Raw genomic sequence first — 17,502 nt, 5'->3', positions numbered from 1 at the left:
TTTTTATTTGAAAAACTGGATGTTGGCGTCTGAGGCTCTTATCTTCCATAACTAACAGCTAAAACAGCTAAACATACCAAGTCAGCATTGCTGATCTATACAGAGCTTTACAAGCATCACTAATGTAATGTGTATATTAGAAGGCTGAAGTGGGATAGAATGAACCGTAAGGGAAAAAAATAACTCAGAATATATTTCAGTCATTAGTTTTTCCTATTTTTCAGATTTACATTCTCAATTTGCTTTTCCTTTCTCTTTATTAAACATGTAAACTCTTTACATTCTCAGAGTGCTTTTCCTTTCTCTTTATTAAAGGACTGATTTAATTGATCCCGTGGCCACCAGTGCATATTATTTCCAGGTGATGGTTTCTGTAACTAAGGCTAGCTTAATCAGAAGAGACCTGTGTCATCTGTTTGCAGTGAAACAGGATCCTGGTCTGTTTCATTTGCTGTGTACCTGATATCTTGCATCTATCACATTACGTTGTTATTGAAAAAAAAAACTGTTTCTTTTTCTTTAAAATTGCTGGAGGTTGTCTGGTATGTTTACAGTTTCAGCCTTGTGTGTACTGTCTCCTTGAATTTTGACAGTAATGCTACATACTGGAAAAGGTCATGTAGTCATGTAACATGCCCTAAACATAGTCATTCATAGAATGCGGGCCTGTGTGATCCATGTGGGTTTTATATTTTAAGGCATGAATAACTAACAGACATTATTTCATTAATTCATATATCATCAGTAACTACTTTATCCTGGTCAGGGTTATGGTGTATTCAAAGCATATCCTGGGAACAATCGGGGCGAGGGGGGAATAAACTCCGGATGGGACTCTAGTCCATCGCGGGGCACTACACACAAACATTCACACCTATGGAAATTTTAGCATAGACAGTCCATCTACCGGGATGTTTTTAGGAGGTGGGAGGAAAGTGACACATACACAGGGAGAATGTGCAAAACTTCACACAGACAGTAACCCAAGCTCAGGAATGAAATGGGGACCCTGGAGTTGTGAGGCGTTTGTCCTCAGCAGCTATTATTTGACATTATTAAGTCGTTGTTTGTGTTATCACTATTATTATTATTATTATTATTATTATTATTATTATTATTATTATTATTATTATTATTATTTGTGTTTATTGAAGTGCTTGAAGATCTTGATGTTTTCTAAGCTTGGAGGTAAAATGTTTTGTAGTGCCCATCCAATGTAAAGTGTGCTGTGAGTTAACAAGATAGACATGTTTCTCAAAGTGGGGCCAGGAGACCACCAGAGGTCTGTGAAGATCACAATTAGCTACTATCAAAGTTGTTGTAGCTATTAAGATAGCTATAAGCCTAAATGACTGATTACTTCAACTTTTTTTTTTTTTTTAGGAAAGCTAGTGGTGATCTTAAGGGTACAATTATTTTTACTATGTAATGTTCACCTGGATATGTGGATATAGTGTATGTTTTAAAATGATGAAATAAAGCTTTAAAGGTACACAAAATCTACCTTTCTAGAAAAAGATGCATACTAAAGGTACAAAAGGTGTATGCTTGAGGGTACCATGCCCGTGAAGGTACCATGCCCGTGAGGGTACCATGCCCGTGAGGGTACTGTGCCAGTCTGAGAGTGTATGATGCTAAAAGTTTGTACCTGGTTTGTGTTCCATTAGTGAAAAGTGCAGTGAATAAATAGCTCTAATGGTTATAATGAACATGATGGTACAAATTCTATTAATGTATCTAACATTAGAATAGTTTAAGAACCCACCCTGTAGAGTACAGACTAACAATTTTATTTCCAATAAAAATACATTTTGGCCTCTGAGGTAACCCTGGTCCTGTCACTGAGGTTTTAGTAGGTACCCACCGAAACAGTGGCAAAATCACCCAACTTCAACGTCATATTACTTCAACGTCATTTCTCGTAATATTCACATTTGCGAAAGTATTCATATACTTTTTATATGATGAACCAGTTAGTAGTGTCTCACGTGCAACATGATGCTGAGGTTCTCGTGCGGTGGCGGGAAAAGCCGCCGTCTGTGACGCAGTGCGCGCGTGGACACGCCCCGCGCTCGCGCTTTAAAAGAAGCGGGGATGCCAGGTGCGCAAACACGCACAGATCTCCCCGTGCACGCGCGAAAATGGGCAACTGTATCGTGCCTTACTGCGATGGGCCCAAAAGCACCAACATCCGATTTACTCTGCCGGCTGTGTGCTTCGTGTGGCAGAGCGCCATGATCATCCTCTTCGGGGTGTTCGTGCGCTATGATGAAGAATCAGACGCTCACTGGGTAGAAATACGAAGGAATAAATCTGACATTGAGAATGATTTCTACTATAGATATCCAAGTAAGTCATCCTTATAATTAGCTAGGTGTTAATATTAGGGAAGTGTCTTGATTTTTTTCTTTAGGTGTTGATGTTTTCCTTAGGTGTGAATCTCAATCATGTATGCGTTATAAAGCTCTCATGTTTCATAATTGCATGAACAAGTGTTGTGTGTTATAATTATCTAAGACAAGAGGCCAACTGTTTTGTGATGTCTGTCATGATTAAAATACCCGATAAGTAAGATAAGGATTAAATAAGCCAGGCACACTTTATATTAGATGTGCTGTATGATAGTTTTATTTAAAGTCAGCACTCTGAGGTGAAACTGGCAATCCTCTCTTTCTGTGATTAAGAAAGACTATTTAATATTTACAGATTAGTTGTGTTTACTTGAAGTTGGGAGATGTGGAATGGACAAGAACAAAAATGGAAACACAGCATCAGAGATAGATTTAAACAGAACTTTTTTTAGATATTAGCCACAAATATAACCCACCACAAGAGAAGTAAATGACACTGCAGAAAAGGGTAGAACAACAATAGCACCAGCTCTATTAATTTAATTTCAAAATCTGACAAGCTTTATAGCTTTATATCTAGAACCTTTAAAGGTTATTTGGTTGCCCTTCAAGGTTCTCTACAACTGAATGTTTCCTGAGAAGAAAAGTTTCAAGCAAACACCTTTTAAGAAGCTAAGAACCTTTAACTATCCCAGGAACCCTTAAACAACCTTTGCATGTTTTTTTTTTTTTTGTTTTTTTTTTTGCTAATATTGTACAGCATATAAATACAGAGGCAAAGCTGGTGAGACATTCATTTGACACTTACCTGTGCCTAGCCTACCGAAAATGAGCACTGCACTGCTGCTTTTTATGATGATGTAAGCTTAATGTAGGATGATGTAGATTGATGATGTAACATGCCGGAAAAATTGAATGGGTATCAGGATAAAATGGTTAACAACATGGGGTGTTGGGTCAGAACAGAGACAGGGATCTTCCATTTCCTCAGTAGAGATAAGCAGGGACAGTAATATTGGACAGAAGAACTGGCTGTTATTGGTGAGCTGAAATAAAGCTCTGCATTATCATTTTTTGCTATTGCAGATTACATCTCCCCAAAACTTGTTTCCTTTGATCATTTAATGAGCTAAACTGTTCATACATTTGGATTCTTTCTAAATTATCCAACTAATACTGATGAATGGGAGATTTAAGTGCTTTTCAAACATCTCGATGAATGCAGGTTTTGTATGGACTGAATAATGCAGATTTAGCTGATTGGTTAGCATACATGCTACCATCTTATATGCTTGTATGATGAGCACATTAGTATGCCTTTCTTTTTTCTCTGAGTTGGAAATTTACTTAGTAATGTTAATTGAACATTTAATGCTCTCTGTCTCTCTCTCTCTCTTCCATAGCTGGAAGAGGTGATGAAAGCTTTATAGATATGTTTAGATCATAGCCAGGAATAAAGTTACTGCTAATTGTTGTCAAAGAGTTTTGCTTCTGAATCCTTTAAGAGTTCATCCATATAAAGTCTTCTCTCTTCTGAGTTCCCACTAAGCATGTTATACAGTATTATTTGTTACATACATACAGAAAAACAGTTAATATGCACCCTGTTAGAAAAAAAATGCTAGCTCAATATCGGCGAAAAATATATATATATATATATTTTTTTTAAAGTTACTAATGTTAAGGTTAGGCAGGTTCAGGCATATCATATTATTATGTAACACATAAGATAGAATTACAAGTGTGTCACACATGCATCACATTTTCTCTTACATGCACAAAGCTCATTTTTCAAAGGTCTTGATTTCATTGTTATATGTATAAAATAACAAATTGCACATGTGTACATAGGACATTATTATTATTATTATTATTATTATTATTATTATTATTATTATTATTATATGGGATTATGTGCCCATTTTAAAATAACTAGAGTGTGATTATGTTTATTTATTGTTCAGCAAATATTTATTCTCAGTAAACATCAGATTGTAGATTGTTTAATTTCAACAAGCCAAAGATTATTTTTTGGAAAATAATTTTCGGCTTGTTCTCTCAGTCTGTGCGGGATTCTTCTGAGTTCTCTGGTCCCCCAAAAAACTCAAGGGGTGCTGATTAGTAATGTCCAATTCTGTCTCACTTCAGATCAGTACTCAGATTGGCTTTCTCCTCTGTGTGAACACCAAGGGCACTGAGACTGTTTAATAAACACATCATACTGGTGAAGTGTACAGTGCAGCCTTTCCCAGAATGTAGCATTCACAAACTCACATTTAATAACACTTTGGGAGTTGCACCACTGTTTAGTCACATTATTCCTGTTGAAATATCAACAGTGCCTCTGGTATTGACATATGTCTTTGTCTACATATAAATAGCCCACATGGCTGAGCTGACTTCTTAAAGTAGGTCCTGTGGGCATTATTTAAAGGTTATCCCATTAGAATTGATTAAAACTCTGAAACCTGGCTTTTTCATTGACTGTTCCAGTTATTTCATCTAATTGGATCTTGCACTGTGGAAAGTTTGAGAAGAGCAGAATTTGCTCTTTGTTGCAGATTAAGAAATGGTTCTCTAGTTTATTCTTTAATCAGAACCTCTAAGAGGATTTGTGTAGCAGGATTTGTGTATCCAGTGCAATAGCAGAAACTTCAAGGAAATGCTGACAGCTTGTGATAGCTTGTGCATTAGTGGCTTCATTCATCTGACTTACCTGTAACATGATGATGTTGAAGTGGAATTCAGGAGCACCATTATCAGTCATAGATAAGTGGTTATTCACTAAAACTGAATTTCAGTTCTGGTATAGACTGCATAGCTTACTCTGATGTTATTTCCTGCTGTAACACACCTGCTTGTACACTAGGAACATATGTAACTGTGGTACTGTGAACCCGTAAAACCTTTGTGGGTGTGCACACAGATGCTGAGATAAAAACCACTGTCATACAGCTACCTTTCCCTGGAACCTTCTCGCAAATTTTCATCGAGTCTGTGCTGGGTGCAAATGGCAAGGGATCCTGGTAGATATGTGGGGTCCATAGAACCACAGCTACAAACTAGCATTCTCAGTCCTCATGGATTTTACCTGGATTACATATGCCAAAATGTCATGAGGAACTGGCCATGGTGATGACATCTGGCAGCCAGTGGGCCAGTCTCTGTTTAGATAAACATCTTTCCTCTCTGACAGTTGAAAAGTTGATCTGAGGATCGATTGGCTGCCAACTGGTTAAAATAGTAGTGCAGAGCACATACAATAAGGAACGCTCTGCAGATTCGCCTTCATGAACCACTGCAAGGTCAATCAACTGGTTTAAAAAATTTGTGTAATATGACCGTGACATAAAACTCAGACTGAGCCACAAGGTTACAATGGTAAGTAAAGCATACAAGCTGAGCTTATTGCCAAAAAAGAAAAGCAGTTCACCCACTCTTTGTGCTGAAGTGATCACTAACATAAAGGCAGATTTTAGAGACACCCATTTCAGTTCAGAATCCTGCATGGGCTTGTGCAGAAGGGGATCACAAACTGGGCCCTTGTGAAGTTGTGGTGGATCGAAGCACTGTGCCTCTTTCATAAAGGTCACAGTAAGGTCATAAGTGAGTTGTGTAGCAGTAGAGGCAGAAAGGCATACAGAAGATGGTAATACAAATCATGAGCTTCTGCATCCTCTTCCAGCAGGCTGCTCTGTTAGGGAGAACCACAGTTGCCAAATATTTGACTTGGCATCAGCAAAGAAATCCAGCTGTGCCTTTCCAAACTTTATCCATGTTTGGGACACTACTACTAGGTGCAGACGCCACTCTCCTAGGTGTACAAGCTGAGCGCTCCACATTGTGTACATGTGTTTACAAGGCAAGAAGAAGAAAGGAAAACAGGGCTGTATGGCAATGGCATTTATGGCAAATACTGTCATATGCCACCTTGTGACTTTGGCGGAAGGTCTCACCATGTGTACGCACATGCACAAGAAGGTATATAGGTGACACAAGTTCCCAGTAACTGACATGCTATTTTCTAGTTTATATTTTGTAGAGTTTCCTTTTGATTTCCTTTTAATACTGTGGTTTGTTCAAACATGTTTATTATGAGCAAATATCTACTATTAACGAATTATGCCTTCCCTCTGCTCCCTTAGGTTTTCAGGATGTCCACGTTATGATTTTTGTGGGCTTTGGATTCCTCATGACATTTATGAAGCGCTATGGTTTTGGTGCTGTTGGTTTCAACTTCCTCATTGCTGCATTTGGGATTCAGTGGGCATTGTTAATGCAAGGCTGGTTCCACTCTCTAGACTCTGATGGCCTTATCAAAATTGGCGTCGAAAAGTAGGCTTATAAGTCAATTAAGCATTTTATGATTTAATGATAAATCAGTTTTCTTAGTGTGTCTCTCTCATGCAGAAATGGCTTTATTTGTACCCCATTGATATCACCACATATTCTACATCAATGCAATAACTATTCAAGCATCGCAAACTTTATGAAAATGTAGCTGTCTAAATTCTAACTATGCTTCTTAGATGACAGTTAAACTTAAGCATTTATTATAGTATACTATGTAATCTATATTAAAATTAGTTGTTCCCATAGAATAATTACAAAACTTAGCTACAAAAATCGATTTCATATGCATTTCTAAATTGTACGAATTATATATTTAAAATGTTCTTTTGCCTTTTTTCTGTGTCCAGCATAATCAATGCAGACTTTTGTGTGGCTGGCTGTTTGATTGCTTATGGAGCAGTTTTAGGGAAAGTCAGTCCTGTGCAGCTCATGGTGCTGACCCTGTTTGGCATTACCCTGTTTGCTGTAGAGGAATTTATCATAATTAGCCTCCTTCATGTGAGTCTATGCAATGAACAATAAAGATTTATTTGATGCATGGGTGTCAAAACTAAATACTGTTAGATTGTAGCAAATCACAGCAATGGATATTATGAAATTCATTTATTAGAATACATTGTATGGTTAAATAACATAGTTATTTAATTTAATTATAGCTTGACAAATGAAAATAAGGACAAAATGCAAAAACATACCCTGTAAATAGATAAACTGTAGTTAAACTGTCTCTGTGGTGACTTACAAAATGAGGTACTCTATCCAATAGGCCAGAGATGCTGGAGGTTCTATGGTGATCCACACCTTTGGAGCCTATTATGGACTAGCCATCTCATGGGTCCTCTATCGGCCAAACTTGAAGGATAGTAGTCATCTGAATGGCTCAGTCTATCACTCTGATTTGTTTGCCATGATTGGTAAGTTCCCTTTATAGCTGTTGTGATAATAGTCATCAAAATACTAATCCCAACTTCCTAAACTGTGTTTCCATTCCTTAGGAATGATTGGTATACTACAGTACATAGACAATGAAATGTCATGCTTTATGCTTTTTCCCTAGGAACTTTGTTTCTGTGGATGTTCTGGCCCAGTTTTAATTCTGCCATTTGTGACCATGGAGATGGTCAGCATAGAGCAGCCATTAACACCTACCTGTCTCTGGCTGCCACTGTCCTCACCACCTTTGCCATCTCCAGCCTGTTTCAGAAGCATGGAAAACTGGACATGGTAATGGGCCTTTTGCTTTTTGGTATTTAGAGCTGTGGCAAGCATGGTCCTAAACCAAGGTTTTAAATGAGTTAATGTTCATCAATTGTGACAGCTGATTGTGATATTAGTTGGAAAGGCTAAAATCTAATATCTATCAATAACCCAATGCACACAAAATCATTCACTCTGTGTATTCAGGTGACATGATGGTCACTGAATATGCTATCCACTGAGCAGCTAGTGACCAAGGGTGGTGATACACGTGACCATAGTCTCCTCTCATTCCTTTCTACCTCTGTGAGTTTTTTCTACTTCTGTGAGGCTTATCCCTTGGTCAAGTTCTAGATTTGATAGGGTTGAACTGGGTGCAAATGATCCTCTTTTTTAGTATGCTAGATGTACAGAGCTTCAAGCCATACATCCACAGGATAGGTTTACTTCTGTGGATCTGTGTGTCACTTATTTTCATGTTCCCTTTACCCCAGAACGCAGCTGGTTTTAAGGTTGGCATTCTAAGGATAGGCATTCCAATTCCAGTTGGACTTATCTCCCCTGATAGCTAGGGACATCAGGATACTGCTGTGTTTAGAGGACAGTCTCCTCTGTGCCCCCACCAAGAAACAGGCCATCCAGAACACATCCACTAACCTTGTTCAGAGAAGAGGCATTTTGGCAATTCAGAAGTGTGTTAATCGCCTATGGCTGGACCCCAAATGCCACAGACAGGAACATGTCCTTTTCTCTGTGAAATGAGCCCAACTGCAAGACATTTCTAACAGAAATCCACCTGGGAATGGTGCTCCATCAGAGAGTGATAATCACCACAGACACCTCCCTTACAGGCTGGGCATTGGTGTGGTACCACAGGGATACGGTCATAACACATCAACCGACTAGAATTGATGGTGGTTCATCAGACTTTGAAGCTCTTCTTGCTGGTTGTAAGACGTTGCGACATGCTGGTCCACTCAGAAAACATAGTGAAGGTCAACTATATCAACTATCAGGGCAGGACAAAGTCAAACAGCTCTCTTTGGTGCGCCCATTCACAACTTGTCTCGCTAAGAGCAACTCATCTGCCAGGGCTGTACAATAGTGCACTGTTGAGATGGCCTGTATGATCAGGAGAGTGGCATCTGCACCCAAAGGTGGTAGCCCAGACCTAGGAAAGGTTGGGCGAGTCACAGGTGGATCTCTTCTCTAACACCAATTAAGCACATAGCTAGACATCCTGCTGCGACAGGATGCCTTTGTGCACTAGTCATTCAGAACCTGTGCCAGCTTGATGAGAAAGTTGGTCGTATGACAGTCAATAGTTATTGCAAATACTGTGTCATTTTTTATGCATACAATGCAAAAACATTAGAAAATGTGTAAAGTATTATTAATAACTATAAATAAGCAGCTTCCACATAAATGGAAGGTTACATATAGTATGTAACCATGGTTATACAACTAAGTGTAGGAACGCTGGAGATCCCTCTGTCTTTGCTTCCTTGCCGTGTGCAGATAGTAAAGTCATCACCTCATAACGGTGACCCAGGTGGGTCTTCTGGCCATTCTCATTAACCTGAATGACCAAGGGGGCTTGCGGTGGATTAACCATAATGGACAGTGAATTGTCTGTCTGTAAACCAATCAACATCCACTCTTCTATAGGTATTCCAGATTAGCTGACCTACCCCCTTCTCACTAGGCATCATATTCATGATTTGTACTCAATCATGTTACTCTCAGACCCTAGGTGCATACAGATAACACACACAAAAAAGGATTTAAAAATACAAATGGAAATGCAAATGGATACATATAAATAGAGTATAAATGTAGATCTACAAGGCACAACAGATAGAGTGCAAACAGTGCAGACGTAAAGTGAGTAGTGCAAAGAGCTTATCAGACTGTTAAAGTGGCAAAGTTAAAGTGACAAAATTAAAGTGAGAGAAGAGGTAGTTTACAGTCCAATGCTGTATGAGGTAGAGCATGGGATAATGCTGCACAGGTGACTGGTGCAGGTCCTGGGGAATGGGGGGAGGGGTGTCCTGGCCTGAAGACTCCACAGTCTTCTCCCTGATGGCAGCAGACTGAAGAAGCTGTGTGTCGGGTGGGTGGGATCACCCGCAATGCAGAGGGCTTTTTGGGTGAGACTGGTGCTGTAGATGTCTTGGAGGGAGGGGAGAGAGACACCAACAATCTTCTCAGCTGCTCTCACTATGCGTTGGAGGGTCTTTCAGCAGGACGTGTTGCAGGCGCCATACCACACAGTGATGCAGCTTGTCAGAATGCTCTCAATGGTGCCTCTGTAGAAGGTGCACATGATGGGGGCCACATGGTCCACTGGCTCTCTTCAGTTTGCGCAGGAAGTAGAGACGCTGCTGTGATTTCTTGACCAGTGATGCAGTGTTGTCAGTCCAGGAGAGGTTTTCCGTGATGTGGACACCCAGGAACTTAGTGCTGCTCACTCTTTCCACAGTCGCACCGTTGATAGTCAGAGGAGCATGCTGAGTGCGCACTCTCCGGAAGTTGACTACAATCTCCTTAGTCATTCAGAGAGAGACTGTTGTCTTTACACCACCCGGCCAGGCGGCTCACCTCGCTCCTGTAATCTGTCTCATCTTTGTTGCTAATGAATCTCCACTAGTTCCAAGGGAACCCACCCTTGCAGGAGAACTGGCTTATTCCACTGTATGGAAAATGTCAAAGTAATGTGTTTTTTAATGTTTTTGAACAGTGAAACAGAAATAGCAGTTCTGTATCTTGAAATCAAATGTAATATAATTGTGCAGTAAAACTATGCCCATACATACTCAGGTAACTTTGCTTTGTCTCTAGGTGCACATCCAGAATTCCACCCTGGCTGGTGGTGTTGCTGTAGGAACGGCTGCTGAGTTCATGCTAATGCCATATGGCTCTCTGATAGTAGGATTTTGCTGTGGTCTCATCTCCACACTGGGCTACATTTACATATCAGTAAGAGCTGCCTATACCATTTTAAAATAAATTAAGGTAAAATAATCAGACTGATTGTGTTACCAGTATATCAAAGTGCAATCACTGTTGGAGAAAAATATTTAACAATCTAATTAATAATGATCATGTGCCTGTTACAAAGCCGAATTGGCCATATGAGCAGTCAAAATAAAGATTAAATCTATAATCTTGTCTCCCAGCCCTATATGGAGAAAAAGTTAAAGATCCAGGACACATGTGGTATCCATAACCTGCATGCAATGCCTGGTGTCATAGGGGGAATTGTGGGAGCCATCACAGCTGCTGCTGCTTCTGAACCTGTATATGGCAAAGAGGGGTACGTCTAGGTCACAAGATCCAGTAGATTACACATTTTATATGGAGTATATTATACATTTCCATATGGAAAGATTTTACCATTTAATTGTTGGCAGTGATATTTCCTTCCGAGGTTTGTTTGACTAAACTAAGCATGCATACACACTGAAGTATCTTTTCCTCCATTTTTCTTTGCTGGTGATAGATCAGGTTGTGGTCTACTTTATTATTTATTATAAATCAAATTATTTATTATTTTCACTGTTTTGCATTGAAAGCACTCATGTTTCACACATGAAAGATCATGTTTCACACACAGTTACACTCACATTGTTTTACTCCTTTTTTTTTTACAGGTTGGTAAACACATTTGATTTTGAGGGGTCATTCAAAAACAGGTCTCCAGCTGTCCAAGGTGGCTACCAGGCAGCTGCAATGTGTGTCGCTGTGTGCTTTGGTATAGGAGGTGGAATACTTGTGGGTATGTCAGAGTATAACAGATTTATATCACTAGAAACAAGGTCAAGACATACAAATGTGCAACTCTGCCAGGGTTATAATATTGTTGTTGAGACAGTTGTGTATGTTTAAAGAAACAAACACTTCCCATGAGATTTCACTTACAGACAAGTGAAACAGTTTACATTTTTTTATAGATTCTAGTAGACTTAGTTTCTTATAGAAAGTTAAATGTTCATCTGTTTTACAATTTATCAACAACAAAAGGTTAAACATAAAATGTATCCTGCACAAAGACAACAATCCAAAGCCTAAGGTAGATTGAACAACAAAAACATAGTTACAAAATACTTTTTGTAATGATCCTCTTGGTCTCCAGAGCTTACAATAAATAGATATAATGTCAAGAAGAATGGATAAAGACGGGCCAAGCTATCTGGTGGGGAGAAAAGACTTGTCTTCTTTTATTTTGCACTTAACTTTATTTGCCAGTCACTGGAGTTTGTTATAGCATTCTGAGTACCCAGATATAACTGGACATAAATGTCTGATCTGAATCTTTGGCATGGCGCATATGATGGAACAGTGTTCCCTCTCTTTTCAGGTCTGATCCTGAGGATGCCTATCTGGGGGTCTGTGGCAGATGATAACTGCTTTGACGACAAGGTCTACTGGGAGGTGAGATTTTACTTAATTCAGCCACAGAAATGCTACTGCACCTGAAAAGTCAGAAACAATATAAATTATCCACTGAGTTTGCAATTTGATTTCAGTGATTCGTTGCTTGAATAGAACTCACTTTTGACCTTTCCATAGTGAACAACAGCACCCATAGTGAAGGTTAACTTAGCTCAGCGTTTTAGCTGTGTACATGCCCACACGGCCCTCATGAGATGTGTCTGGTCTATGTTATTATTTATTTGTAATTGCTTATGGAATATCAAAGCGTTTAAACTATATGGTTCCTTGAAACATGAGGGTAAGGAAGCTGAGGGAGACGACAACTCAAAGTTGTGTGTGTGTTCCTTGGTTACATGTATGTCTGCTTAACTGAATGTGTCCTTAGATTAAACTAATTTATATGCCATGTTTAGGTGCCTGAGGAGGAGGAGGAACCTGACCCACCTGTTCTAGAATATAACAATCACATGGCAACCAACAAGAATGCAGATGTGTGAGTTTAAAAATTAATAAAACATTAGATTTAGCAAAAAAATTAAGATGTGGACATGAGTAATCCTTCATTAAAGGTGTTATGCAAGATTCTTATCACTTTAGTCATGACACTTTTGGTTAAGATTTCATTTAGGACAATAGCTATTACAAAATAAAATTTCTTAGGCTTACAGTATTACAGTATCTGAACTCTAGATGGGAAAAAATTGCAAAAGCATTCCAATTAGTCAAGATCTCCTAAAATAGTGTCCTATGCCAAAGCCTCAATGTTGTCTTAGCTTCTGTCTTAAGCTTCTCTTTCTTATGCTTTATTGCTAGGTAACAAATAACTTAATATTAACTTGATCAGAAGCAGAGTTGCATAACATTTATTTATACAGCAAAACGCTGAGATATCATCGGTATTTCCCTGAGCCACAATGCTGCAATTAGTTACAACTGGCTCTGAACAGGCCAATAAGGCATCATGGGCAGAAGTGGAAAAGGTACAGAGAAATTACACTTCTAAGTATTATTATAAGTCTAAGTATTGATAATGTGTCACAGTCTTATTTAATTAAAAGTGGAAGTATCCAGCCAAAAAAGTTGTAAAAATTATTTTTTATTGTACTGATACATTAGAAAGTAAAATTTAAATGTTTTAAGTGATAAAATTAAGTTACTGTCATGTTTTCACATGTTAAAACATGATTTTCTTTTCAAAAGAACTACACATTTTTGCTTGAAAACATCATTCAATCACTATACAATCACTGGCTGGATAAGGGAAGAATAGACCTTCGAGATTTGTAATGTGTAGGCCTACTTTGAAGGTCTAAATAAAAAAAAAGTAGCAAAAGTTTTTTTTTCTTGGAAATGTAATTAAGTAAGAGTACAAGTATTCAATTTCAGTAACATTCATGTAAAGTGTTAATATGCCAAAATAATACTTAAGTATAGTAACAGAGTATTACTCAAGTATTTGCCACACCTGATCATGGTTATTAAAACACACACATACACTGCAATAATTTTATCCACAATATTTATGAAAACTAGATTAATAAAATGCGTCTGACTTTTTTTTTTTTTACCTAAGATCTTCTGCCTTGAAATTACATGAGTTTTGTCTTGAGTTGTTTCCTCATTTTATAACTATAGCTGTGTAACTGTAACTTAAATTTGTTAACTTTTTAGCTGAAGTTTATGACCTAGTTGTGCACCAGTGTCAGTTGATTGGTAACAAATTACAACTGATTGCTAATTATTAAAAAAAACAAAACAAAAAAAAAAAACAAAACAGAAATCCTGCTTTGAACAAAATCTTAATTTAAGAAAATCTGTTTAAGACGGCTCTAGTATAACGGCATAACGGCTAAGGGCCACAAGGTGGCGCAAAAATACCACTATGACTTGACAGAGCTGCATTTGGAAAGCGACCTACAGTTTCTCTGCATTTCTGCATTTCACAGGACGGAAACACGCTTCACTGTGGAACAACAACAGAGCTAATCCTGGAAGACCAACGTGCTGTCAGCCTTGACTCTGCGAATCCCGTGACCACGCTTTCTTTCTCCAAATAGCATTACAGGCGGATCTTTATTATATAAAGCTAAACTTTATATAATTATAGGTGGATCTTTATTATATAATGTTATAATGACCATTTATTATACTGACCATAGATTATAAGATGTGTGTGTACAGTAAATCACTTGTTCTGTTCATATGTTTTTATTGCACATCACACCCAGATTTTCCCATCAAACACTGAAGTGCAGCAGTGTTGGAAAGGAAAGTGTTTTCAAATGTTACACAGAGGAGGGTCACAGCCAAAGGGAATAGGTGCCCTTTTTCAGTATTTCATTCTGACTTTCCTTCTTACTAACCACTTTTTAAGAGGGAAATTGCAAATGCTTGTACTGACTTACATACTGTCTCTACGGTTTTCATGGTATTGATTTTTAAGGGTTTGAATCTGATTATGTCCTTTTAGTGTTTAGCAGGTGGTGAGACATTTCGCATTCATGTATAGTAAACAGTAGCCATGGATATGTTGATTTCAGAATGCATTTAGAGTTACAAAACCAGAAAAGCTACCTATTGTACTTTGGATTGTTTGACCTAGCTGAACTCTCATTCAAACTTTGAAATGATAGTTTAGAAGAGATTCAGTAGATGAATAAGTAACAGATTTTTTTAAAAAATATATAGTTTAGCTTTATATACCTGCTCAAGTGAGAGCAAGATAGAAAATATGACATTACATTATTCCAAATATTATCTGAATGCTAGAAATTGATGTGATTACAACACCATGAATTTCAATACATTTTCATTCCCTATTTAAATTTATATTTACAGTATATCTTCCATATAGTTTTAATATAAGTTAATAAATAATCATTTTAATTCTAACTTTAATGCATAATCAGTTTATGAGTATATTATTCGCATTCTAATCATTAAACTGATTTCAGTTTAATATTGCAAATTTTAAAATCCATTTCTCTAACCTTGTAGAGAAATATTCTTTCTTGCCTTGTATGAGATTCCATCTTTTTTTTTTTTTTTTTTACAACAAAGTACCGTTTGTTTCTGCCTTCACTCATCCACATGGTTTTGTAAATAAAAGCTCTTATTGAAATTTTGTGATAATGTCAATTTGTATGTGCCATTATATTTAACTTTGTGAATGTGAATAAAATGCATCGATTTCATTGTTTGTTCTCAAAGCAAATCAATGTATGCAGGCAAAATTTATATAGAAGGAAAGCTCTTCCTTGGCAGGCTCTTCAAATGCTAGAGAAAACAGTACTTAATGATTTAACCATAAACATAATATACTAACATGTGTTGCTACAGATTTATGTGGGAAGATTGGTATTTCATAGCAGTTTATTAAAAATTCTTCTATAAATATCAGTGACTATTTGGCCTCAGAGTGGAATGAAAGTTCATGACCTTTGCATGTGGAGGTCAACAAGATGATGTCAGAGATGACCATGCCACATGCCTCTTTGATCATGCTTCTTAATGCATCAGACCAAAGGTCATTAAGATCAAGGTTTAAATTACATAATACAAAGGACACAATTATGTACTTTGTTCACAGCCTTTTTTTTCAGTTTTGTTACAGCAGATTGTGATTGGAATGAACATATGCAGTGAACCATATCTGACCGATTAATAAGGAATAATCAAACCATTCAATAATGTAGCACATAGCTCCCAGGTTTGAATATTGCAATTTAACAATTTCTCTTATGGGCTAGCCTTGAAGAATATTTTCCCCCACAGAACAGTAAGGAAACCAGACAGTAATGTATCTCTACAGGAGGCCTGGGTGTAAAGCACTCTGATCTCAGGAGCCATGTGAGCAGAGAAAGCGCTCTAATTAACTGCTTCTGGGGTACCGTGGAGAAGAGGAGAAGAGAAGGAACAAACCCCATTTTTTTACGCTCCAATACATCTGTCCCCACCTCCTGTGTATTCAGGTCCTTCCCCTCCGCTCCCCACCCTGCAGGGCCTCTCTCATCTTATGTTTATTCATTTGCCACTTAAAGGCCGGACACAGCACCCTGTTAAAACTAAATCAAGCCTCTTTTATGACATGATCCTTTTGCCAAAGCTGAAAGGCCCCCAGTCTGAGGGGGGTATGACCCTGAGGACACTGAGCTGGGAGGAGGGGGACAACTTGATGTTGTGTTCACCAAAAAAAGCCAGTACTGTCTGCCCTGCTGGTGATTAAGGCAGCCAATGGTGGGGAGAGAGAAACAGCGGCGGGAACTCAGAGGAGGAGTGTGGGAGATTAAGCCTGTCACACCCATTCAGAAAGAGAGGGGACAGGAGGGATAAAGAAGGCAAAGAGCGTTAAAAGAGGGGAAGGAGGGAAGTGAGAGCTCTTTTCATGGCTGATGACTGATTGCCTGTCTGGACCAGCTCTCTGGGTTGATTGACAACCGTGCTGAGCCGAAGGGTGGGAAAGTGGGAAAGCGCACTTGGGCGGAGTTGTTAGTGTGTGAGAAACGTTTTTGAAGAGGGGGGCCAGTGTACAATGTGCATGCTAAACACTAGTTACAATACACACACTAACACCGGCTTAGCTTTTTGTTAGAAACAGAAATGTGAGATGCTGTTTAATTAGTGAAGTAAAAAATCATATACTGCAGAATAAGATAAATGTAAACAGATATTTTTTATCTTCATTACTATTCTGGGCATACAGTATAAATGTGTGAAACTATATGTTTGGACATTTTTTCTATCTTAATCTGCTCATATTATCACACAAAGAGCTCAAAAATATAGGAACCTAAGGATATGATTCTGCTAAGATATTACTGGTTTTAAAGCCTTGTGCACTACCCATATTAACTGGCCTATAAACCCTGAAAGAAGTCCATAAACTCCTCTATAACCTGGACAGAGTTCATCAGTCCCTGCCATCAATGCTATAGTCAAACAGATCTTTTTCTTATTATTATGAATGAATGGTCATGGTAATCAAAGTCTAGATAAGCACTTATCATTCACCTGCCTGGCATCAATGGTCTGCACTTGGAATTTGTCATTGTTTCTAACCTCAGTTTTGAATTCTGAAGTATACTCTTAATATGACTTCTCAAATAATAGGGAAATTCCTACCATTTTCAAAGGGTAGCCTGTTTGTTCTATTTTTATCTGCTTT

The 17,502-nt window shown here is 38.1% G+C and overlaps 1 protein-coding gene across 1 annotated transcript; it reads left to right on the top strand.

Annotated features, from left to right (window-relative positions):
- Positions 1–2,120: 2,120 nt before the first annotated feature.
- rhcgb (Rh family, C glycoprotein b) lies at positions 2,121–15,532 on the top strand. The gene is made up of 11 exons (XM_026919200.3): positions 2,121–2,349; positions 6,497–6,686; positions 7,052–7,202; positions 7,471–7,618; positions 7,762–7,928; positions 10,743–10,880; positions 11,081–11,217; positions 11,555–11,679; positions 12,262–12,335; positions 12,752–12,831; positions 14,285–15,532. The coding sequence occupies exons 1-11, from the start codon at positions 2,142–2,144 to the stop codon at positions 14,322–14,324; spliced, it is 1,458 nt and encodes a 485-aa protein (XP_026775001.1). The 5' UTR covers positions 2,121–2,141; the 3' UTR covers positions 14,325–15,532.
- Positions 15,533–17,502: the final 1,970 nt, after the last annotated feature.

This window comes from Pangasianodon hypophthalmus, chromosome 9 (assembly GCF_027358585.1).
Source record: "Pangasianodon hypophthalmus isolate fPanHyp1 chromosome 9, fPanHyp1.pri, whole genome shotgun sequence".
Lineage (NCBI taxonomy): Eukaryota > Metazoa > Chordata > Actinopteri > Siluriformes > Pangasiidae > Pangasianodon > Pangasianodon hypophthalmus.
This window is presented reverse-complemented; position numbering and strand designations above follow the sequence as displayed.